At 38.3% G+C, this 26,140-nt stretch overlaps 2 protein-coding genes across 3 annotated transcripts in view; one reads left to right on the top strand and one right to left on the bottom strand.

Annotated features, from left to right (window-relative positions):
- The window catches only part of LOC107721598 (beta-galactoside alpha-2,6-sialyltransferase 2), a 72,094-nt gene that overhangs the window by 42,730 nt on the left and 3,224 nt on the right, over nucleotides 1–26,140 (top strand). The window contains exons 3-6 of one of the 2 annotated variants that reach the window (XM_016529695.1): nucleotides 1,256–2,249; nucleotides 9,093–9,190; nucleotides 17,995–18,096; nucleotides 20,831–21,005. In XM_016529695.1, coding sequence (XP_016385181.1) covers nucleotides 1,325–2,249; nucleotides 9,093–9,190; nucleotides 17,995–18,096; nucleotides 20,831–21,005 — 1,300 coding nt within the window. In that variant the 5' untranslated portion in view covers nucleotides 1,256–1,324. Of the gene's footprint in view, nucleotides 1–1,222; nucleotides 2,250–9,092; nucleotides 9,191–17,994; nucleotides 18,097–20,830; nucleotides 21,006–26,140 lie in introns of both variants that reach the window. The other variant, XM_016529696.1, reaches the window with a different exon arrangement.
- Nucleotides 24,635–26,140, bottom strand: part of LOC107721599 (opsin-3-like) — a 51,006-nt gene continuing 49,500 nt past the window's right edge. Inside the window, exon 5 of the mRNA XM_016529698.1 lies at nucleotides 24,635–24,974. Within this exon, the coding sequence (XP_016385184.1) occupies nucleotides 24,759–24,974 (216 nt within the window). The 3' untranslated portion in view covers nucleotides 24,635–24,758. The remainder of the gene's footprint in view (nucleotides 24,975–26,140) is intronic.

Genomic DNA, 26,140 nt, shown 5'->3' with positions numbered 1-26,140 from the left:
TAGTCACGTTGAATTAATGAAAGCAGTTAAATCTTCTGTTTATTCAGCAACCGCTATAGGGATTTCCTGGGTTTCTTCTGCAAGGCGTATTTGGAGTTTCAGCGCGAGAGCGCCCTCTGGCCTGCGGATGGAGATTTACTGCTGATCACAGAACCGTGCTTCACTGAAAGATACGCATGACAATTGCAGCTTCTGCCTTATCGCGATTTATCGCCTTTGCGATTTAATTTCGATTAATCGTGCAGCCCTACAAGGAATGTAGATTTTTGATAATGTTTTGGAAAGGAAAACTGATTTTTGCCAATGTTTTCAAAAGTTATAAGCATTTTTGCAAAAAACTCATATCTCTGGAACACTAGGTGGAGCTGTGTTCAGACTTCTCGGGTACCTTCGGGACATGCTGACGATGAAGCCTACCAATTTCTGTGCCGATGTGTCATTGTTTAAAATATATCGCAATTTGTCAAAATTCAAAATAGCGGACAGGTGGTTTATCCAGTCATGGCAAAATCGGTATCCATGGATTCAGCATGACAAAAGGACACCAAGATCATGATTTTCTGACAAACCGTTGAAAAGTTATTAGCAAAAATAGCCTTTTTTTAGCCAGACCGCATCAGTAAGAACTTGGTCCTTTGATCACTTCATTTTACCGCAGATTTGTTTACAAACAAGGCACAATTCATCACAGGATTTTCAGAAAGATTGAAACTAAAAGACGATGCTGTGCCGACTATATTGGATCTGACAGTAATGTCGCACCACACAAGTGTGAGTAACTGTTTTTATTACGTGATCACTATTGCTTTGTCTGTTATTACAGATCGTTTGATATGTACGGAGTATTTATGCGTTTTTAACCTTAATTACAGCAGCATCCATCTATGAAGGATGTAAGCTTTCAAACATACACAACTGTTAGCCAATCATAGCAGTGGGCATTTACTTCTGAGTCTACAATCCGCCACGCCTATTCAAACAGTACAAAATAATAAAAAAGGCAGTTCATGACCCCTTTAAGACGGGTCATTTTAGGGTTAATGAGTGGTGATCTAATGTCTTAATTCTGTTGTAGGAAATCAACTGAAAATGTAGATTTGTGTTAAGAATATTGTAGTGGTCAACTTTGATTTATTTTTTTCAAAGCTAGTGATCTGTAGCTGAAATCGTGGAACATGCCATATTCCAAGAACAAGTTTTTTTTGTTTGTTTTTTTTTTTAGGTTATGAGGTTAACCAGTCCTGTCCTGTTGTAGGTCTCCTGCTGACCCTTCCCCAGTTAGGTCTGGAGTGCAGTGGCGTGCGGCCGAGAGGACTTCTGAAAAATGAAGTCCAGTCTGAAACAGTGGCGGCGCTTTGCCCTCGGCCTCATGCTGGCCTGGGTGCTGCTGTTCCTGGCACTCCTCTCCTACTTCATGGAGTCACGAGTGGACGACCCACACTCAGCGGCCGCTCTCTCCTACACAGACACGCGCCGCTTGACCTCGCTGCAGGGCAACCCCCGCACCATAATGGCCACCCATTTGGGGCTTGCCACCTCCGCTACCCCCTCCGCCTCCAGCAACACCCAACAGGAGCAAAGCCAGGAGGAAAACCCCAGTGCCGACCCCCAGCCTATTCCGCTCAGCCAGGAGGCCTACCCCTATCCCGACCCTCAGAGCCTGGCGGCCTGGTCTGCATTCGGCACTCAGGACGTGGGCTCCAGATCGGCCGCCATGAGTCGCAACCGTGAGAGACAAGAGTATAACCAGGATTCACCTCAACAGGATGAAGAAGAGGAGGAGGAAGAGGTGGTGGGAGGGGAAGAGGAAGATGAGGAGGAGGCAGACGACGGCAGGAGGAGGACAACTAAACGGGTGGCTAGGCATGACGACTCTGACCCGGATGAGTACTACGTTCCCAGGTCAAAATCTGTAGTGCACGGTCTGTGGAAAGGGAGTTTGTCAGTGGGCATGCTCAGTCCTCGCCTGCAGAGAGCTATGAAAGACTACCTGAATAATAATAAACACGGTGTGGCCTACAGGGGGCACCGGAAGACACAACAGAGTGGACAGCAGGTGTTGTGTGAGCTGAAGAAGGGGGAGAATGTTCGAACTTTGGATGGGGCCGAGATGCCTTTCTCCAATTTAGGCTGGCAGAAGATTGTACCTGCCTTACCCTTAAGCCAGCTCTACGGGCCAGGCTTCCAGACCTGCGCTGTGGTCACCTCTGCCGGAGCCATGCTTCACTCGGGACATGGCAAGGAGATTGGTGAGTTAAAGTTGAAAAATTAAAGATTTTAATTTGGGAATCCCCTCTAAAATACCCTTAATCATTTTATTACTGTAGCTATTATCTGAAAATAATTCTCAGAAAATATCTGAGTGGCTAATTGGTATGCATGTGCAATATAATTATTATCTTAAGACATTTTTATTAGGATAGTTTTTACTTTATTATGCATGTTTACTCTTGTTTTGATGTTTTTGTGTTGTCTACTGTAAAACGCATTTGAAAAGCTTGCTTTAAAGGCACTATTAAATTAAATTTAAGAAAACTAATATTGTAACCAGAATGGTACAGCATAACTGTCCAAACTGTAATAATAATAATAATAATAATAATAATAAAAAAATCTATTTTAAATAAAAAAATATTATTATTGGATAATGTGCATGTTTACATTTTCATTTACAATTAATCCTTAAAAATACTATTTTAATAAACCTGCCAAATCTCATAATTGACATGCATTTTAAATATTTTGCATATTGAATGCGTATTCTGTACTTTATGATGTTGTGATGTTGTAAATTCAATAGAAGCATTAAAAATGTATTTATTTTATTTATTTATTTTGTAAATCTGATATCTTCCATAAAATAATAATGGAAATAATTAGCAGCTTATCAGTATTGTAGAGATTTTAATAGTGGTTTATCCCTACCTATTTGTTTTATAAAATGGTGGACAAAAATGATAAATTCTTCTCTCTAGTAATGTAGTTCATTAGCCTGACTGTAGGCTGTTTCAGTCAGATTTCAGAGTCATAATTACTACTTTTAAAAAAGGAGAAATTGTCAATGGCTTAATATTTCCTTATGACATGTTTTCTTTCTTTCTGTATTTATTGATGCTTCAGATTCCCAATGTCTAGTTCTCTGGTTCTTCAAAACCCTGAATAGCTGTCCTCATTTAGTCTTTTCAGAAGAGTATCCTGAAAGATGTGAAATTTGCCTGTGAAGAGAGGCTTTGTTTTGGTTGGGTTTAGGAACCGCTCTCTCTATCAATCTCTTCACTTGGGTTATTTTTATTTTATTTTATTTTTTCATTTCTGTGGTGATGCCAGTTTCTCTGAAAGAGTCAGTGGGATACTGATGCCCTTTACGGTTACATAATCACAAGCATCACAGAGCACACAAAGAGCCCAGATTCTTCCAGCTTTGGCATCTATGGTGGCAGAGCAGTAGTGGGCACAGAGGAAGGGTTTCCATGGTGACTGCACAGCTTTTGTTGTTTCTCAGGATAATGGTGACTTTGCCGTCTCATGAAGGCATTTGGTGATGATGAGACAAGTAGTTTCACAGTCATTTGCAAACTAGATGCTTTCTAACTGTATTTTCTATCACCATTCTAATTACATTTGTACTTATGCTAAAGGGCTTCCTCTTTCTCTCTCGCTTCATAATTGCACTAAATATCACTAAATTTCCCTGTAGGGCAATTTCCTTTCTTCCAATATTTATATTTTATTGCTATTATTATGATAGAGCTAGTAACATTTGTGTATATTATTTTATTGCTGTTATTAAGGTGAGACATAACTGTAGCTCCTATTGTTTTTATTCTGCCAGATTTTTCTTCTTCTGGCTGGAGTCTATGATTGATAGTTCATTGAATGTATTGTGTCGAGTAGAGGCAGATTTCTCTCACTCTGTCTGTCTGTCTGTCTGTCTGTCTGTGTATTGTGACATATTTGAGTGTAATGGATTATCGGAAAAGGAGAAAAAATGTAGGATGGGGACTTTGTTTTCTCCATCAGTTGTTTATTGGATGGAGGCAGATCTTGTAGTAGGTTGTAAGAATGGGGCTGGTATAAGCAGACTAAATTATTGAAGAAATCTGGTGTTACCAGAGAGAAGTCTGTCATTTCACTGAAAGATCGAATATGACATTTTAACTAAAATGAATTTAAAAAGTTGTGGAATTTGGGGTACTCTTTGGGGTGAATTTAGTTTATCAAAATTAGATGTCATTTTACTGAAATGGACAACAATTAAAGCAATAGTTCACCCAAAAATGAAAATTTGCTGAGAATTGACTTGCCCTCAGGCCGTCCAAGATGTAGATGAGTTTGTTTCTAAATGGGAACAGATTTGGAGAAATTTAGCGTTACATTACTTGCTCACCGATGGATCCTCTGCAGTGAATGGGTGCCGTCAGAATGAGAGTCCAAACAGCTGATAAAAACATCACAGTAATCTACACAACTCCAGTCCATCAATTAATGTCTTGCCGTATTTATAAGAAACAGTCTTCAAGGTTGCAGGTTTGTTGGGGGAATCCAGAAGTTGTACCTTTGTTGTTCATGACTCTACATTATGTTGGCTGTTTAGTGGCTGAATGTTGCTGGGGCAGGGTCTTAAAGTCACCTGACCAAATTAGGGCTCAGTCTTTCAAATCCACTAGTGCACTCTGTTGTAAAATCACTATCAGGTGTGCCAAGACCAAACAAATCATTAAAGTGTTCTTGCCACTGATGTACTGCACCCTGTAATAGATGCATGCAGCTATATTGATCGAACTGCTTGTTACAGTTGTTGTATAGTAGCAGTATTACTTCACACACAATATATAAGTATGGCTCGCATTGATTTTCCTTAAATTTTAATTTAGACTGAGGCCAGTTTTGATCAGGTTCTATTTCTCCACAGCCCCTTTAACCTGTCTATTAAATTCAGCTTGTCTTGTCTAAACATTTCCCATCAGCCGTGCCAACCTAGTGTGCCCTCCAAATATACTCAAGGACGAGCCAGCAAATCCACGGCACAGCCAAGAGCAGATCTGTCAGTGCTCTCCATGAGAAGCCTGTCTCTGGCTCGGCTCATCTAAACTCTTATATCTATGCATTAAAAAAAAAAAAAAATCTCTGCCATTTTTTTTAAAATCCGTTTCCTCATGTTTTGTTTGGGAAAGCCACTCAGTTATTAACACTGTTGTTTATCACGTTGGTTATTTCCAGAGAGATTCCAGCTTTGATTCACATTACCAATGCAGTCATATGCAATGCTGTGCAATCTCTCAGCGGTTTCTTTTTTTTTTTTTTGGCTCTAAATGTGTCTACCATCCTAGTCTCAGACGGAAACGCCTACAGATGCCCACAGTCCATTTGCTGAATGTCTGATGCATATTGCTCACCAAAATGGAAAGTATTTTCTCTTTCCTGCAAACTCTAATCTGATTTACTTTCTTTACGCAATTTCTGGAAGTAAGAGAACGCAGGTTTTTTTTTTTAAATCAGCATGCAGCGTAAATTTTGTGGGTTAATTCATCGCACACTTCTGAGAAAAAACATGTCACTGGGTTTGCCAAAGCTTGTCAGGATGGTGGCATCAATTTTATTTGAGGCACTTGAGACTTCCTGACAAATCGAAATAAAATAGAAATTGCAACTTAGTGCGATTTATCTAATCGCAAAGGCTGTGATTTAAGTAAATATATGCACAGCATTAGGCCTGTCGCAATAATCAATATATCGACTTATCGCCTTCTTGCATTATTATGCTGTTACATTATGATTATATATTCAGTGGCATAAAATGGTCTTTAAAATGACAATAATATCGCTTATCGCAATTACTTCTGGGGCAATATATCGCACAACAAAAAGTTGTTATCGTGACAGGCCTACACAGCATGTTTTAGAGTGAAACATGACACTGCGTTTTGCACGTGAGCAGCTCATGAATCCAGTGTTTTCAGTGTCTCAGAGCGATTTGGTTCACAGTAAATGCTTCTCCTCACAAAACACATCTCTTCATGGGCTCTGATTTTGGTCCACATATAGAGCTCATTAAAAAAATGCATCTTGCACCAACCATCTTCACAAACTTGTAATGAGGAGCGCTTATAAACCAACTGTTGTCAAAAGAAGCTTTAAAGGGCTCCCTGTGGTATTCTGTAACCATATAAAAGCTTGATCGTTTAACATTTGAAAGTGTAGACAGCCATTAATACAGCATCAGTGTTTACATTTGCAGTATAAAATAAATTGTAATGGTCTTTTACTGTGAAATATGGAAATTATTATCAGTTATATTACATTGTGTATTAAACTTAATATGTGTATTAAATTGCGCCCTACAAATAGGTGCAACAAACCTGCAAAACCTAGAAATTTTTTTAAAAATCGCAATTAGATTTTTAATTCCCAGTGACAGTTGTTGACCATTATTCGGAGTATATTTATTGTTTTTCAGTTTTTTTTTTTATGCAATACATTTTCCAGTTTAAATGAAACCGGCATTATTATAACCTTGTTCTGACTTTAGTGAGACTGCCACAAAGTAGACAAAGTTATAATGATGCTTCAATATGCTTTTTTCCCTGCTATATGGCATTTCCCCGTTTGTCAGCATGGATTTCAGAACTGATGTTTTGCTCAAAACAATGTTTCTGTAAGAGCAGTAGCAGTACCTCAGCAATGCTTTGTGTGCTGTCTCTTGATGTCTTTTGTTTATTCCTATTGTTCATCCGCCCCCAAAAGGTGCATAAAAATACTTGTGGTTGTATATCTGTCAGATAGTCTAAATAGGTGTTATTTTACCAGAATAAGCTGCAATGTGGACTAAACCTTGAGCTGTCAAAGGTCTGGTTCAATGAGACTTTGACAGTACCTTAGTTGTTGGTCTTCATCTGCCATCTAGTGGTATTGCAGTGTCTCTCCACAAAGCACATATATAAAACACAACATAATTGTTTGTCATTTTTCCAAATGTTCTTTAACATTTGGATCTTCTTTTCCCATCCTGTGTCTATATAATTTTTAATAATTTCTCTTTCACACACATGCGTGGACTATTTTTCCTCGCCTGATGTGACTTACATTCTCAGGAGATCGATGTCCCTGTCAAAATAGTGGGGACATGCTCGATGTCAAGCTAAAAATATTGCTAGTTGATGAAGGCCATGTCAGCTGAACGGAGAGATGGATGATCTCTCCACAAAGCACATATATAAAACACAACATAATTGTTTGTCATTTTTCCAAATGTTCTTTAACATTTGGATCTTCTTTTCCCATCCTGTGTCTATATAATTTTTAATAATTTCTCTTTCACACACATGCGTGGACTATTTTTCCTCGCCTGATGTGACTTATATTCTCAGGAGATCGATGTCCCTGTCAAAATAGTGGGGACATGCTCGATGTCAAGCTAAAAATATTGAAAATATGAAAATATTGCTAGTTGATGAAGGCCATGTAAGCTGAACGGAGAGATGGATGAAGAGGTGAGGGGCTTCCTTCAGAAGTCTGTCACGTCACATCCAGGGGAAAGGACTATTCATCATTGACTTTATTCTCTCTCTCTCTCTCTCTCTCTCTCTCTCTCTCTCTCTCTCTCTCTCTCTCTCTCTCTCTCTCTCTCTCTCTCTCTCTCTCTCTCTCTCTCTCTCTCTCTCTCTCTCTCTCTCTCTCTCTCTCTCTCTCTCTCTCTCTCTCTCGCTCTCTCTCTGTCTCTCTATTAAATTTATATGTATGAATGCGTTTTGTATGAATATTATCTTGCCGTAAACCGTTCGTCCACTAGAGAGCATTGTTGTTTTAGACCTCAGCATGATTCTCAAGTTTGTTTTTTGTCCCTTTTTAGTTTGTAATAGTTACATCCCTGTGTGTATAAAATTATTAATTTTAATTAAAAAAAATACTTAAATTTTTTCTACATTTAAATTAATTAAAATAAAATGGATTTATAAATATTTTATAAATTTGATTGTATGATTATTTCTATAAAATTGTTATTGTTTAAATAAGGTTTATTAATTTAAGCTTATTTTATTAATGAAAAAAAAAATTTTTAATTCTCTTTTATTATTATTTGTGGTATTTTATTTGACAGTGTCCTTCTTAAATGTACATGCATTTGCTATAGTAATAACAGCAAATTATGCATGATTACAAACAGCTAACCCTAAAAGAAATCATTATCTTAACCCTATAATAAGTGAATATTGTCAATTAATATTAATGAGTAGTTAACAAGGACACATTAAAATAGGGTCTCTTTTATTATTAAAATGTAATTCTGTTTTGGCATTTAGATCACAATCACATGCCTGATTCATTCTTGCCTAAGCACTTTCCATCATTGTCATATCTACATATGTTGTGGTACATGATTCCTGATCGGAAGCTTTTTTTTTATGGTCTGCTCTAACACAGTAATGGAGTGAAAAATGATTTAGTGGACATCAGACAGAGATCATTCACCCAATAATGAAAATTGTCCTTTTGTTCCAAACACCATTGATTCTCACCTGTCTCATAACTGATGTGTTATAACCAAGTTTGAATAGGTGGACATGTGAATGACATTTAAGAGCCACGGTGGAGGGCAGTTTTTGAGTGAACTTAACATGACCACTCAATCTCATGGCAGATTAAATGGAAGATATTCAATCAATAAAAAGCCTCCTGAGGTGAACCCAGTAATAAATGGCATCTAACTTTATTTTCTGTTATATAAAAGCTGTTTGCACAGTTCCTAACAACAGATTACAGGGTTGAGCAGTGTGAGGAACATGTTTACTAGCGCTGTTCAATCTTATTTATTACTGACCATTGCGCCCTCACATTTCCACCAATGCACTCCAATGTACATGTGTTTTCGATGTGTGTTCTGGCTCTTTTTTTGTTGTTGTTTTTTTTCCCCTTTTATAGTCTGTTCTGTTAATGGATTGAGGCCTTGCTTTCTCTTTCTCTTAGGACATATTGTTTTGTCTTATCTGAAGTTATGCAGGAGTGAAATGCTTTTGTTGTTCACTCATTGTTCTTTTAATCATGACTCCGTCTAAGGCACCATGTGATTAAAGCTCCCATTTTTGTAATTCTAGATTCCCATGATGCAGTGCTGCGTTTTAATACAGCTCCTACCAAGGGTTATGAAAGAGACGTTGGGAATAAAACCACCATACGCATCATCAACTCTCAGGTGAGCGACGTTTGATGTTTTCAGTTCATATTGGTAGTACAGTGACTTTCTATGAATCAGCCACATAATTGAAGCATATCTCATTTGAACACCCTCTGGCTCGGCTGTGTGTTTTCAGCTAGATCGGAGTCATCATGTCCTAGTGGACACACGCTCAATGGGTAAACGAACTCAAACACACACAATGCAGAACAGAGACCGCTCTGTGTTAAAGTTGTGGGATGTGCTGTGTCCTTTGTCACTAATATTTTGTTGTATGTGTACTATGTGATATGTAAATTATGTTGAAGGGAAGCTATTCTAATTTCATTGTACGCTTGCATAATGACAATAAGGCATTCATTCATTTATTTCATGAATGGACAGATCAGTGAGAACAGAACTGATGCTTAGTGGATTATTGCAGAGTAGTGTCTGAAAAGTACAATCTGAAAATAATGTTTTGCCATTTTACTCAACTGCATGCCATTTGCACGAAGATGTCTCTCAAAAATGTCTTTACAGGTTTTAAGTATCAAAACGATGCCCTATCTTACTGCACCGCATCGAGGCAGTCAATACAGCACAGTCAAGAATAACTCGGAGGTCGCCAATGGTTAATAAACTGTGAACAAGCTTTGACTCTTGCTGCTGATTTGAATGGTGATGCTTCCCATTTTAAGTGTCTATTGATGTCCTTTCGTTTTTAACCAGAAATGTGAACACTGCTTTTCTGATGTTCATTGATTTTTACAATGTCTTTTTTCCAGCTTTAAAATCTAGTCACTTGAAATGTCAATTTTGAATCGTTGCCATTGCCACCAAAGGCAAGACACGTGAAGGAAATAAAAAAAAACGATCAGTTGTGGGACTGTATTCAGTCATAAATTGCATACCATTCATTCCTTTATTTTCTACTGTCTGTTACTGGAAATGAAATTACTGGTTGATATGGTCCAAACTCAAAAGTTTACACAGGTTTTTGGTCCGTGAACTAGATCTCATTCAGAACGCGCACTGTCTGTGGAGGTCTGGCCAGGCTCAGTTCCAGAATAAAATCACTGAGGGTGCTCTCACATATATATTTCTGTCAAGTCCATTGCTATGGTTATGACTGTGTCTTTATAATCACTAAAAAGTGTCACTCATCTTAGTTCATTGTGATCTCAAAAGGTTCTGTTATAATCAATGAAGTTCTCTAAATTGCACAATGAATCTCTTAATTGCACTGCATCTGCACTTTGTTTGTTATGCGATGATTCACGAGCATGCAAAACTGTACTTAACAAAAACTCTGGTGTTTTCAGCGGTGAGTAAATTCTGACCAACTTAAACATCTCTGATTGGCCATTGCATTCAAGAAATCAACAGATGGCTACATTGCTCAGCGCTGCAAAAACACGTTGTACATAGTAACTTTTGACGTTCTCCAGAGCGCAAACACAAATACACACTGGATAGTTTGCCAGATATTCAATATGCTTTCGTTTGAGGGTGCATGGGCATGGCTAACTGCTCCAAATTGCAGCGAGGATGACATCAGCGATTTTCCCCCATCCCCCCCAATGTCACCCCTGATGGTGACCATGAGCTTTTAGGCTCTGACTATTAAGCTCGGACTAGAACAAAAAAGCTTTATGAAGGCACAGCGAATGTGGTCCAAATGATTCATCCCAGGTCCAAGTCTTCTGAGGTTGTACAAAAGCTGTTGTGGGTAACAGACTGAATTTAGGGCATTCGTTTTTGACACTCTTCCCCTTCACCACTAGTTCTCAAATATTCACAGATCTGCATATTAAAAATGTACACTGCTGTTTAAAGTGTTGGGGTCAGTAAGATTTAAAAAATTTTTTTTATTGAAATAGGTCTGTCATCAAGGTTGCATTTATTTGATAAAAATTGTAGTAAAAATATTGGAAAAAAGGCAATATTGTGAAATATTATTACAATTTATAATAATAATTTTTTTAATGTATATATTAAAATGTTTTAATAAAGCAGTCATTTGATAAAAATTGTAGTAAAAATATTGGAAAAAAGGCAATATTGTGAAATATTATTACAATTTATAATAATAATTTTTTTTAATGTATATATTAAAATGTTTTAATAAAGCAGTCATTACTCCATTTATCAGTCACTTGATTATTCAGACATCATTCTAATATGATTTACTGCTCAAGAAACATTTCTTCTTCTCCTCCTTCTCCTTATTCTCCTCCACCAATTAATAATAAATTATTAAGAATTATCAACAACTGGTTTTATGATGTGATTGTAAAATAAAGTGTTTAACGTCAACGTCTTCTATATTATTTTAAAACTCTTATGTTGCTTAATCTTTTGTGGAAACCATTATACATTTGTTTCTGTAATTTAAAAAAAGAAAAATTGTCACATGTATTTACTGTCACTTTTGAGCTATGTAATGCATCCTTGCTGAATAAGGGTGTTAATTTCTTTTGTGGAAGAAAAACTGACCCCAAGCATTTGAATGGTAGTGTATATCGTTCATCCTTCAATTAATAAGATTACCTACTTCATCAAATGGCATCTAGAGGAGGGAAACATGGGTTCGCAGATGGCTGATGAGGTCAATCCGAGCCCGGAAGTGTCTCTGGAAGAATGGGCAGATCAAAGTGATCTGGAGTGCTCTCTGTCATTTGAATGTTGCTTGCCCTGGCTTTGCTTGAAGCTCTTTTTTTTCTCTCTGATGTTCCAGTGCACAGCTGCTCTGAGAGCGTGGCCCCATTTGTCACAGCAAGGTCTTCCCAGGAAGAGGGGTCGATGCCAAAGTCTTTCATTAAGGCTTTTAAAGTGTCTCTTTTTCTGTCCACCTTGAGAGCATACACCTGTTTTCAGCTCTCCATACAGGAGAGGCAGGCAGGACTACTGCACTGTAGACCTTCAACTTTTGGTGGTCAAGCTGATCCCTTTTCATTCCCACAATGATGAGCAGAGTCTGCCAAAGGCAGCGCTGGCCTTGGCTACTCTAACATCTGTTTAATCATCGATATGCACGTTACATGATAGGGTGCTCCCTAAGTAGGTAAACTTGTCCACTGCTGACAGCGTCTGGTTGTTTACTGTCACAGTGAGCTCCTGGTACGGTATTCCTGGGGCATGCTGGTACAGTACATCACCACAGTCTTCTTTATTGCTATTATTCAAGGTGTTGCATGTGGTGGAGAACAGTTCCAAGCTGTCCTGCATGTCACAAGCACTTCCCCCATTCAGGGCGTAGTCATCAGCAAACAGGAAGTCACATGGACAGGAAGTAATCTTGCTACATGGACCTTGGTCTTGGCCTGAAGGCGGTGCAGGTTGAACAGCTTGCCCTCCGTCCTGTACTTGATGTCAATGCCAAGATCGGTGTCCTGAAAGGCATCTGTCAGCATTGCAGAAAACATCATGCTGAATAGTATCAGGGTAAGCACGCAGCCTTGCTTCACTCCTTTTGTTACTGGGAAGGGAGCGGATTGCTCTCCATCAAGTACACAAGCCTGCATGCCGTCGTGGAATTGGCGTACTATACAAATGAATCTTTCAGGGTTACCAAACTTGCTCATGATCTTCTAAATCCCCTTATGACTTAAGGTGTAATTTGCCTTGGTTAAGTCCACAAATGTGGTGTAAAGATCAACATTTTGTTCCTAGCAATTCTTTTGACATTGTCGAGCAGCAAATATCATGTCTACTGTTCCTTGTTCTTTCCTGAAGCCACACTGGCTCTCGAGGAGTAAACCCTGCTCTAAGTGCACAGTGAGACTGTTCAGGAGGAGTCTTGCAAAGATTTTTCTAGCAATGCAGAGGAGTGAAATTCCTCTGTGGTTGCCACACATCTGTCTGTTTCCTTTGCGTTTGTAAAGGTGCACTATGATGGCATCTTTAAAGTCTTGAGGGGAGAGTACCTTGTGCCCACATTGTTTGGAATAGTTCTGAGAGCTTATTTCACAGGCGTGGTCCAGATGCTTTGTAGATCTTGGATGGTATTGCATCAGCTCCAGAAGCTTTGCCATTTAACAGCTGGTTGATGGCTTTGTCAATTTCTGACAGTGTAGGAGGGGTTTCTACGTCGTCTTTGACGGCAATCTGTGGTATCCTGTTGATTTGCTTTTTTACATATGTGGGATGAATTGTTGAGGACTGCATCAAAATGATCTGCCCACAGCTCAAGCATCTGGTACTTCTCAGTGAGCTGCTGTGTTCCATCAGCAGTGAGAACTGTGGATGAGCTAACAGGTTGGGGTCTGTACACTTACTTGGAGTCGTAGAAGCATCTCATGTTATTCATGTTGGCGTAGGCCTGGATTTTGCAAGCTTTCAGGCTCAGCCACTCATCTTGCATTTCCCGAAGTTTGCGTTGGAGTGTGTTTCGAACATTGTTAAAGTTTGCCTTGTTTGTTGGAGACTTGCTTGTGAGAAACATCCTGTGCAGTCTATGCTTTTCTTCTAATAGCTGGATTCTGCTGGCTAGGACCAAGTAATGCATAAGCAGAGGCATAGACATGAAATGTGGCCCAGCTGTCCTCGACATTGTCAGTAATCTGGATATTGACAGCAAGGTTCTCCAGTTCTTCTATCAGCTGTTGCTTGATTCAGACTTCTTCAGATTTGAGATGTTCATATGCTTTGATGCAGTCTTCCCTTGTGGGCATTTCTTTGGGAGGGTTCTCAGATTCATCTTGCTAATGATGAGTCTGGAGTCAGTCCAACAGTCAGCTCCACACATGGATTTTGTCACCCGTACATCCTACCTTTCCCTCTTCCTGATGATAACAAAGTCGATAAGATGCCAGTGCTTAGAGCGTGGATGCATCCATGATGTCTTTTTGCGAGTTGGGAGGCAGAAGGTTGTGTTGGTGATGAGCAGCTCATGTTCAGTGCAGAACTGTAGTTAGAGAGGAGACCTTTGTAGTTACACTTTCCTATGCCATGTCGGCCTATGACTCCTTCCCAGGTGTAAAATTTGTGCCTACTCGGGCATTGAAGTCACCAAGGATGATGTGCTTTTCTCATTGCAAGGTTGATGAAACCAGACTGTGGAGGTCATCATAGAACTTCTCCTTAATGTCATCTGGGTTGGTCAGGGTAGGGGCATAAGCACTGAACACAGTGACTTGTTTCTTTCTGGGCAGTGGGAGTTTCAGTACCATGAGCCGGTCATTTACCACCTGGAGAGACTGAACAATTTCTTGACCTAAGATGTTCCTGATGGCGAAGCAGTCTCCAGCCTCACGTTGATCGCTTTTAGCTCTGCCACACCAGAAAAATGTATAGCCTGCTTTAATCTCTTTCAGTTGCCCTTCCTCAGCAAGGCAAGTGTCGCTAAGAGTGGCAATATCTATGTTGTATTGAGCCAGCTCTCTGCCCACTAGGGCTGTTCTTCTTTCTGGTCTATCCACTTGAGCATTGTCCATTAGAGTGTGCACATTCAGTGTGCCAAATGAAGACACCTTAAATTTCTTGTTCTTTTTTTCTTCTAGCTGCTACCGCTAGTAAGGGATGCCCACCAGCTGTGGCAGGCTGGCCAGGCTTTGAATGAGGTGGGCAATTTTTAGGACACCTTTTCTAGTCCCCTTTTCAGACTATGGAAGTGAGCAGTGCGATCCTGAAGAGGACCGCTCAGTCACTGAGGGGGCTGCCGAAAGCCACTGCCACTTCATTCCAATGGAAGAAGACCCTATGGCCTGAGCTGCCTGTGTCCAGGTTTGTGACTATATCTCCCAGTGAATCCACACCTGCTGCTTCAATGCTCGCCTATTTCCACAGGGCTTTTGATTGAGTAGGTGGATAAAATAGAATAGAGATGATATAGACGAGCAAAGGTGATGAAGATGACTTGTGCATGAATTGGATTAAAGTGAGGGAGATTTGCGCATCAGCGTCGGCTTCACTCTCTCTTCCTGTGCCTCACTTGAGTCCAATGGCAAGACAGAAGTCATGGCGACTGGGTGAAGAACAGGATGCAGTGGATGACCATCAGCATTGCCACATGTCTGCTGAGCTCCACAGTGCATTGCTGGAACTGCCTTTGTGCCCGTTGAAACCAATCGAGTGGTGACTTTCAAGCTGTCTGCCAGATCCAGACTTCACATGCTTGGGTAGACAAAACCCAACTCAAAATGTCGCATGCTAACAGCTTCAAAGATCCACTGGTGAGATTTACATGTAACAGGTTGTACTGGATTACATGGTTACCAGTAGCAAAGAGAGAAACCCTGACCAGACATGAAACGGTAGTGTAACTTTTATATTAAACATCAAATGTTCAAATGCTATATAAACTGAATCGCTTCTAAATTGTTAACTTGTAAATGTTTAGTAGTGGTTCATCGGATCACAAAACAATCATATTACAGTTTTTGAATCACGGATCGGATCATTTTTCGGATCGGCAAGAATTTCAGTTTAACTTTGTTTTCCATTTATTACTTAAAGCTAAGTACTTCATCGATACCACAGCAAAAACTACTAGCCTAACTAAGAAAGTTCAAACACGATTAAAGATAAGTGAACAGCCAGTAAAAAATAAGAACAAATAGACAAATTACATGCGTAGATTACAAATTTACAAATAAAATAAGGTTGGTAGTATTCAGGTACAGAAATATAGTAATTAGGTGTAAAATAACACTGCATAGTGTTTACTGTATAAATTAAATATAGATTAATCTTTGTCAAAGCTGTGTTTTGTTGTTTGATTAGCATTAATGATAGCATCAGGTATTTATAGCCTGCTGTTCCTTTAAGACATTCAGTTCTGTGTTCACACGCTGTCTGAAATGCACCTCTCTGCATGTGCACGCTTCATGTGTGTGTGGCTGTGCGCATAGAAAACAGCGCGCGAGTGCCAAATCGAGTTCTTTCACCTCTTCTTGCGTTGCAATGGTTTAAAATTGCTTTCACTCTATGGTTACATTTTGCAATTAATCCACGGATTTACATGCGTGCCGAACCGTGGGGTCTGGTCCATATGGGTCGCGGATCAACTATGATGCATTCAAGCCCTAATGTTAAGCAAATATTAAACTTTTTCAGAGTTTCTAGACTATTTTAAGTTGTAAAGTGAGACGAATATATTGAAATTTAGTATGTGACTTCAGATCAGTTGGCTATGAGAGGGGCAGAGTGCGCTGCTTAGGCCTGTCACGATAACAACTTTTTGTTGTGCGATATATTGCCCCAGAAGTAATTGCGATATTATTGTCATTTTAAAGACCATTTTATGCCACTGAATATATAATCATAAGAGAAGCTGCAAAAGACACAGGCGCAAGTGGAATGTAAAAAACATGGTGACAATAATTTTTAAGTAAATATAATGGGCGATATATTGCGTCACCAAAAATTATTGAGGTCATGTACATATATTGCGCGATAAGCCGATATATTGATTATTGCGACAGGCCTAGCCGCTGCTGCTCTCCTGAGCTCAACAGTGCTACAGGTGTTTCTAATGTATATCTACAGTGAAAAATGGAAATGCAGCGAGCACTAATTGGGAGCAATATGGGCAGATATGACACGGCCCGCTTGATTTTACATTGTGAATAGTTCTGGTCAGTGCTATATAAATCTAAAGAAGTGTAAATCAGTCTGTGTCAGTACAGCAAATTCGCAGGATTGTGAACATGGCGAGTGGCACAGATCATCCCGAGTGTAATAGTGTCGATTTTTTGCTTTAGAGCTCACTTGAAAGTGTCAGTTAGCGGGCCAAATTCTTACATAAATGAAATGCCATCAAATTAGTGAAAGTATAAATCCTTTAGTTTAAACATGCTCTTGTGTATAGCCTGTAAATAAAGAGGAATATGCAAAATATCTAGGCTACATTCCAGAAAGAGAAGCAATTGCAAAAAAACAGCGTAGTAGTAGTAGTAGATTAAACAAACCAAAAAAAGAAACGATAGCCTGTATTGATGTTAATATAATTAATTTGGCCTGTATTTTTTTTTTTGTGCGTTTTGTTCTTACCTGTTCCCCATTCACTCATGTTTACTTAGCTAATTGTTCTGAGAATCGATGTGGCTTTTTTTTTATAAGCTTGTAACGTTCTAATCAACATTCAATCAAAATAAATACTACATTATGGTGTTTATTCTAAGATGACGCTCTGTGTATGAATGTAGAACCTGCCAATCAACATTAGTGTGCCACCCTCAGGCTGAATTATGCAAGGACACTAGATGTCTGCCAAAAGTAATTCCTATAGCCTACAATATGATCCAGAATCTGCTCCACCTAAATGTATGGTCAGGAACTGCTACTGTATGCAGCATGTTCACTTTCAGTGTGAACTGATTATCTTCATGGAAAGCATACACACATTGTGCCTGGTTAGAGGAATAGTTCACCTAAAAAATGAAAATTATGTCATTAATTATTCAACCTCATGTTGTTCCAAACCTGCAAGACCTTTGTTCGTCTTTGGATCACAAATTAAGATATTTTTGATGACATCTGAGAGCTTTCTGATCCTGCATAGACAGCAATGCAACTACCACGTTCAAGGCCCAGAAAGGTGGTAAGGACATCAAAATAATCCATGTGACATCAGTGGTTCAACCATAACGTTATGAAGCCACGAGAATTTGTGTTTCTAAGATGAACGAAGGTCTTATGAGTTTGAATGACGTGTGGGTGAGTAATTAATGACAGAATTGTCATTTTTGGGTGAACTATCGCTTTAAGTTAAAGTCCATGATGCTATTGTATGTTTCTGGCTAACCAAGGAGTTGGTTGCACTCAGTTTTGTGTCTTTACCTTTTGCTTTTCCTTTTGTTTGTCTGCCAAGTATAGCCTGTTATCTGTTTTATGTGCAGATCCTGGCGAATCCCAAGCACCAGTTCAACACAAGCTCGCTGTATAAGAATATAACGCTAGTGGCGTGGGATCCTGCTCCATACACCCTCAACCTGCACAAAGTGAGTACTAACTACCCAAACCACATTAAACACACCTAAAACAATGTTTTTATCTATAAAAAAAATTTGTTCATTAGTTATCAACAACAATTTAACATTTAAAGTGTTCTGATGTCTTAAAACCCTCTGTGCAATCACAACTCAAGAAATTCTTGCACATACAGAGAGCAGGTGACATTGTACCTTTGCAATTCAGATGAGTGCATTGCTGTGAGTGTGTGCTGGCACCATGCGGGAAGGTAACGCTGATTTGTCTGGTCTTTATGCTTCTGCTCAGACACCGCTGTGAATCGTAAACCACGATGGCAGGGGTGTGGAGAGCAGATTACTATAAATGCTTTCAACCTGTCCTTTGTTTCTCTTGACAAGAAGGTCAATAAGTTGACAAGGAGGGTCGATAGGTACATTTCTGTACAGATGCAAGGCCAGTGGTTAATTCTGTACAGTCAATTTAAATGTCTTTTTTTTCAGTTTTCAACCCACCATCACAGGTGCGCTCTTTTATTTTCCTTGTCAGTTCAAGAATACAATAGCATGTCTCAAAGCACATGAATGATGCTGTGGAGCATTTTGAGAACAATGTGCATACAGTGAACACAATGAACCTGCTGAATTTTTGTATACAAATGTTGCGGGTCCCCGGCGTGGAACTCGTAAACAGATCAAAAGTACATGAATTATCAGGAGAAACAAAAGCGCACACAAACTTCTGTGGCTTTCCTTAGGCTGAACTTGGTAACATCTCTTTATTAACATTAACATCATCGCAACAGCATAATAATGCAATCTCTTTCAATATTTTCACAGTTAGCCTATTTAGTTCAGTCACATGTAATCACAAATCATGTTTCATGTAACTAAAAATAGTTTTTTTTTTTAAGACAAAGTCTTCAAATACTTGTTTCTTGTTTCTTAAATGTCACTCTTATACATTAACACATCTAATCATAGCTTCTGTGTACTTGTCAGCAGAGCTGGGTTGTAACGGATTACATTTAATCTGGATTATGTAATCAGATTCCAAAAATTAAGTACTTGTAATTAGAATAAATTACATTATAAAACGAGTTACTCTTAATCAAACTACTTTTTATTGATTACATGATTACATATTATTCACACAATAGCAATAAATTATTCATAATTTGATTCTCCATAATTCCTCTTCATCTTTTAAAATGTCCTTTCTAAAATAGCCTACCACTTATATGCATTCAGAAAGTCTCCCAGTTTTGTGGAAATTCACACCAAGACCAGTCATTAGTCACAGCATTTGACCACTGGATTTACAAAAATCAGTTCAGGTTTAAAACATTGCATCAACTACTGACAATAATGTACAGTATTTGAAAAATAATGTGTTTTTTGAACATTAAAGCATGTCAACATATTCTGTTACACCAAATACACAAAATAATGATCTTTAAAAAAGCATCATATGACCCCTTTAAACACACAAACCCCCTGCAGTTCCTTTATGAAGCCCAGTTTGGGAAACCTTGACAATGTTTATTTCACTTCATGATGTTAATAACAAAGAATGGAATATATTTTCTTCTTCTTTGTATTTTTACATCAATGTGGTACAAGATTATCATATTCAAATTAATGTGATAAACAAGTTAGGTCAAAAGTAATCAAAGTAATCTGATTATATTACTTAAAATGTGTAATGTAATGTAATGGATTACGTTACTAACTAAAATTTTTGTCATGTAATTTGAAATCAGTAACTGATTACAATTTGTAAGTAGTCTACCCAGCTCTGCTTATCAGTGACACAAAATACACTTTAAAGTTCTTTCAATCAGCCATTTTTTTTTTTCCATTTTCTCTTTGAACACTTTTTATATAACCATTTACAATTGAACTATTAAACTAACAAATATACATTTACAATTTCTTAGTTTTCTATTTAATTATCACATACTGAAATTCATGTATTATTATTAACATGGTAATCGATTATCACAAACACAACACAGACCAACTGTCATTTTACAGTCACGACCGAGTTTGCCAAAATGCACCTTGAAGATTCTGAGGCAGATGAGACAAAAATTAAATTATTTGGCCTCAACACCAAACAATATGTCGGTCGGAAATCCAATACAGCTCACCATCCAAATAACAGCATTTCTACAGTAAATCATGGAGGTGGTAATATCCTGTTATGGGGTGTTTCTCTGCAGCAGGGACTGGAGCACTTGTCATGATAGAAGGAATAATGGATGGGGCAAAATACCGTCAAATTCTTGAGAAAAATCTGCTGCCCTCTGCCAGAAAGTTGTCAATGGGAAGAAGGTTTACCTTCCAACATGACAATGACCCAAAGCACACAGCAAAACTGACCACACAGTGGTTGAAGGACAAAAAGGTGAATGTCCTTGCATGGTCTAGTCAGAGCCCAGACTTAAGCCCCATTGAAAATCTGTGGAATGACTTGATGACCGCAGTCCACAAACGTTCACCATCAAATTGAACTGAACTTGTGTATATACATATAAAGTAACATTATTGAGGTTACTACAGCAACGTGTACGAAAGGATTCTAGTGGACTATAAAGCTTTTGTGTGAACAATTCTTCATCTCAGTGAACCAACACTGACAGTTTTGAAGGACAGCCTTCCACGTTCAACCTTCCACAGTTGCCCCTGGTTGTAATGAAACCAGATTTGGTAGTTCTTTGAGAGTCATTTTGCTCATGTAGTTGTTGTGTGTTTGTTTTTGTAGTGGTACTCAAATCCAGACTACGACCTGTTTACTCCATATATGGAGTACAGGATGCACTTCCCTGCTCAGCCTTTCTACATCCTGCACCCAAAATACATCTGGCAGTTATGGGATGTGATTCAGGGTAACAATCTGGAGAACATCCAGCCCAATCCGCCCTCCTCAGGGTTCATAGGTAAGAGACACACTCTCTCACACACATTCTGTGCTACCGGTTCAAAACTCAAAGGTGCAATTTCTCTGGCACAAACAATAACAAGTAAAATTGCAACAATGACTCAAACCACTTTCACAGTCCCAACCCAAGCTCTTATTAGTAATTGAGGTGAAACTGTCAATTGATCAATCCCAGTCGGGCAGCTCAAACAGATTGCAATTATTTTTGGTGATAAAGAAATTACCCACTTGTTACTGTCTCCCAAGAAATTGGCTTTACTTTCAGGAATATGTTCTTGAAGACAGCACAAATGTTTTATTTGCCTCTCAATTGTGTCATGTTTGTCATGAAGTGAGCACCACTATTAATGCTAGCAGTGCCTCAACTCAAGACACCACAAATGGAAAGCATTGTTCACTTCAATTTTCTACTCATGTTTTTGTTCTTTTGGTTTTGTAACTCCAATATAAAGCTCACAAAATTGCACTTGTGGCTGTCAGGAATGTGACAAAATAATTGTTTCGGACACAGCTAATTCAGAATGGCCATCAGTGGAGAAAGCCAAACCTTGACAAACTGACCTCTGACATTAAATTAACTCTATTCTGTGCCATAAACTCTGGTGTGAAAACACCCTGATGATGGAAAGTGACCTTTAGCAGATTGAGTTGTCATGATGGGTTTGAAGGCACGTCTTGTACTCTGTCAGGAGGTTGAGGGGTGTCTGCTCAGTTTGTGTTGGCTGAAACCACAGAGAGATAGAGTAGCAGATGGACACACCATGTTTTCATTCAGCAGTGGAGCTTGTGTTGAACTAGAGCCAATCAGAATCTGACCCACATTCAGAACCAACAAAATCACTTTGGTCATATGTACGGTCTCACAGAATTCATTATGGTGTATTGAAGTCACGCTAAAATGGAAGTCGCAACAGATCTTTTCTTTCATGTTGTGATAAACCTCCAAGTGTAACGGATTATCGAGAAAGATACAAATTTAAGGCGGAACTTGGTTTAGTGGTTGAGTTGTTAATTGAATGGAAACAAATCTGAAGGCAAGCTTGCAGTCGATTGTAAAAAGAAAAAAGGTGTTGAATTTAAGCGGACTAAATTATTGGAGAAGTCCAGCACATGTCACCAGAAGTCATTTTTATGAAAAGTTGCATTCATTTATTTATACACACATGGATTAATTGATAAGATAATAAGATATATAGAAGTTATCTATTTAGAAAAATAGACAAATAGGTGGATTTCCATTTTATGCCTGGCTTTAAACAAAGACAAAGCCATTTGTTTAGTCTTCTTTCTCTAGCTACATTCTCGCAGCTACATTCATTCACTTTTCTCATAAGACTTGAGTTTGGCTGATAAAATGCAGCATGACATTGCTTCAGACTCAGCAAGTAATTGCCCATAGCTACAGATCTTGTTGAACAGTAGATATCCAGTCATATTGCAGACACATCCAGACCCTCCTCACAGATGTAAAACCTGTTTCTATGGTGATGTCTACGGAAGTGTGACGTGGCAGTGACACTTTTGAAAATCCTTTTTGCATTTTTCTCATTTTAAATTATTTTTTCATTCATTGGAGGAAGAGACAGTGCACTATGATTGGCCTAGTATGCTGTTCATGCATTAAATCAGCCTCTCGCTTTCGTATGCGTTCCACATCCGCAAATTGGTTTAAGTGAATAAATAAAGGTGCTAGTAAGAACACAAATTCTCGCAACCTTTGGGTTACGAGTCCGACTCTCTAACCATTAGGCCACAACTTCCCCCTAAGGGAAGTAGTGGCAAGAAAACACTACAACTTCCCCCTAAGGGAAGTTGTGACAAGAAAACAAGGCATCACATTCAAACTTGAAATGACTTGAAAACATCATCCAAACAGCACTAACAATGATATAATTGAATACTGTATCGGTGTGAAAATTTATATTATGGCAGGTCACATAATGCTGCTTAGGTTCTTTGTATGGAACTAGTTGGAATTACTTTTTTTAAAAGGTTTAATATTGAAAATGTGACTCTGATCTTTTGTTTGTTTCACAAACATTTAAGGCTGTTTATGCCTCCCCCATTTATTAAAATCACAAACTATTTTATACTTGTGGTTCTCATTACTCATTGACTTCTGAGATCAATCTGTGGTGCTATATTCAGATACTGATCTACATTTATACTTCAACAACAAATGGCACAACAAATCGACAGACAAATATCCAGTTTGTAATGTCATAAGAAGTACAGATAATTTCTGGGTAATATCTTTTTGACTATTACAAATAAACAGATACTTAAATGCAGAAATGCTCACATTGCCTCCTTAGTGTTTGGCACTTTATACACAGTCCTTTCAGTATCATGGAGATGGGAGCGATGTTGATGAGGTTTAAGCAGTGTCCTTAAGCAGTCCTTAGAGACACTATTCAACCCCAGGCATGCATTCAGCGCATTTCAAAAGCCAAAGTCAGTCCTTTTTTATTTGTTTATTATTTTTGTTTTTGGAAATCTGTTTTGGATCCCAAGTGAAATGTTCATCTCTGTTTTATGCATAAGGTGTTTGGTCTTTTGTGATGAAGGTTCCCCCTGTGGAAATTCAGTTCTTTACTTGTTGCGTAGTCGCTGAAACACTATCATTGTCACAGATGTGAAGTGATCTGGATCAGTGTGCCTCTACTTTATGGTAAAATAATTTTCTATTCATCAGTGATATGGGCTCAGATAGCAATATAACTCACCATATGAAACATAACTAATAGGAATGGAACAATTTGAGGTATGATGGAACAGATAAGAGTGCTCTTTCTTTGGTATTGGTAACAAATAATGGTTGCTGTTAAGTATTGTTTTAGCCAAGGAAAAAAAGCCTCTTGTTAAGCTTAAATATAATTAATAAATATAATTCACGACATGTTATAAATTGTTTCAGTAGTATGCAATTTGGTCTTTCAACCATACGTTCAACCAAATCAAAAATTGTGTTTTTTGTTGTTTTTTTGTTTATTTTCCCCATGTTTTTGAAAGAAATCCTTTATGCTCACCAAGACTGTAGTTATTTGAACAAAAGTACAGTAAAACAGTAATGTTGTGAAATATTAGTACAAACTCAATAACTGTTTTCTATTTTAATATATTTTAAAATGTAATTTATTCACGTGATGGAAAAGCTGCATTTTTAGCAGCCAGAAATAGTATATGCTTGTGTACATCTTAAAGGTAATGCAATTTGGTAGATATACTTTGTAAATATACAATCTTAAAAACATTTAATCACTTTCTGTTAGGACAGTTGTTATAAAATGGACATGTTTCTAATAAAACAACATAATTTCTATTTTATGGATGTGTTTGGCAGAAAACTTAATTGATCTCTGTGTTTGAGGCAGCCTGGTCACATGGAACTATATGCTTACACTGTTATAACCTCATCTGAAGCATGTAAAGTGCTCTCATGCTTCAGATATCTTGCCGTGTACATTTAGTTTTTTCTTTGCCACTCTACCTTGTTCTGTGGCCTCTGGTATTTTTCAAGCTTTTTTTTTTTTCCCAAACTGCAAAGTGAGAGCACCCAAGGTTCTTCATGCACAGCAAAAGACCTGACGCTACTCAGCAATGAAATGCGTTGTTGTTTTTTGATTAACAATTAATCATTAAAGCTGTAAAAGAAAGAAGCCCAGGAAAAAAAAAAAGTTGAATGCGACTGAACAGCTACATTGAGTACAACAAGGCAGGCTTGACATCATGGCTGCTGGGATGGCTCAGGTTAGGTGGTGACCTCTGGCGGTTTGGTCCTCTCTGTGGCCGGAGTGCTGCACTCGTGGTTGTGGATGCCGGTGGAGATCTGAGCGGTGCAGGCAACATTGTTACTGTGGACTCTTCGGTTGAGCTGGATAACTGTGGTCTTGGAGGGCGTGGAGGAGTGACCATTCTGCATCAAGCGCCTCTGACAGCAGAACAAGATGCGGAAACACCTGTAGAACTTTGGACAAAAAGAAGAGCGAAGAGACAGTTGAGACCTGAGAAACACTTTTAACATGGTCTCAAAAATGTGAGTGCTTTTCAAACTGAGCACTGCCGATTTGCAGCACAAGATTCAAAACTATGTTTTGCAGTGTATGTTAAATCAAGGTGTGGTCACATTAGTGAAATTTCTCGGGGCTGTTGTTCATTGTCAGTGGTGTTGCAGTGTATGAAGCTCTGTTCACATGAAAGTCACTTTGAAACCAAGCAGCTTTCTGTTGGTCAGCATGGCAAATTTGTGTGACCAACTTTAACATAAGCAAAATCTGAGATTTTTCACAAAACTCCCAACCATACAGATTCATATTTACTATTGAAATAACTTAAGTTTGCTTGTAAAATTTTAAGGTGTGGTTACATTTAGCAAAATGTCACCAATTTTGGGGGGGAAAAGGTCTATTGTCAATAGTGTAGATATGCATATAGCACAGCTTACATAGACATCCCTTTCAAACAGCATTTTTCTCTTGGTCAGCGTGGTAAAAAATTTGCAAGACCAACTCCAACACGAGCTATATCGGTGTATGGATCTTTCTCGCTGCTTTGTGTGGATTCCTATTTCTTATTAAAATGCAAAATTTCACAGTGTTGGTAGATGCCACTGTACCTTTACAAAGCAAAATACAAGTCTGAATGAATTTTGCTTTTGTATTCCGAATTTTCTCGCAGATTAGTTAAAAGTTTTGTTCTTTGTATGAATAGTGTCAGTATGAAATTATTATTTTTTTATCTGTGATTGGTCATATTGTCTTGGTGTGAGCAGGCTTTAAAGTCAACTTGAATCAAAATTTACCTATTTGATTTCTTAATATACATTATTACAGTGCACATTTCATCAGTACTTATTATTACTGGGGGGGGGATCTCTCATCAAAATATGACTTCTCTAAAAAAAATTACAGACTGACTTCAACATCTGGATCCATAGATTCCTTAACTGGCAACATAAAGGTTATTCTGTTAAATCTGAATATTCTTGTAGGCCTTGTCTGAGTGACTTTACAAGCCTAATTTTCTCATTTTTTAATCGTGTCACAGATTATTCTTCTTAAATGGCCCTTTTGTCTGCTTGTTCTCACATTTTCCCATTCACTGACTTTGAATTTTGAGAATTCAAACTGAGTG

Source organism: Sinocyclocheilus rhinocerous, unplaced genomic scaffold, assembly GCF_001515625.1.
Source record: "Sinocyclocheilus rhinocerous isolate Xijiao unplaced genomic scaffold, SAMN03320098_v1.1 scaffold30, whole genome shotgun sequence".
In the NCBI taxonomy this organism is placed as follows: Eukaryota; Metazoa; Chordata; class Actinopteri; order Cypriniformes; family Cyprinidae; genus Sinocyclocheilus; species Sinocyclocheilus rhinocerous.
This window is presented reverse-complemented; position numbering and strand designations above follow the sequence as displayed.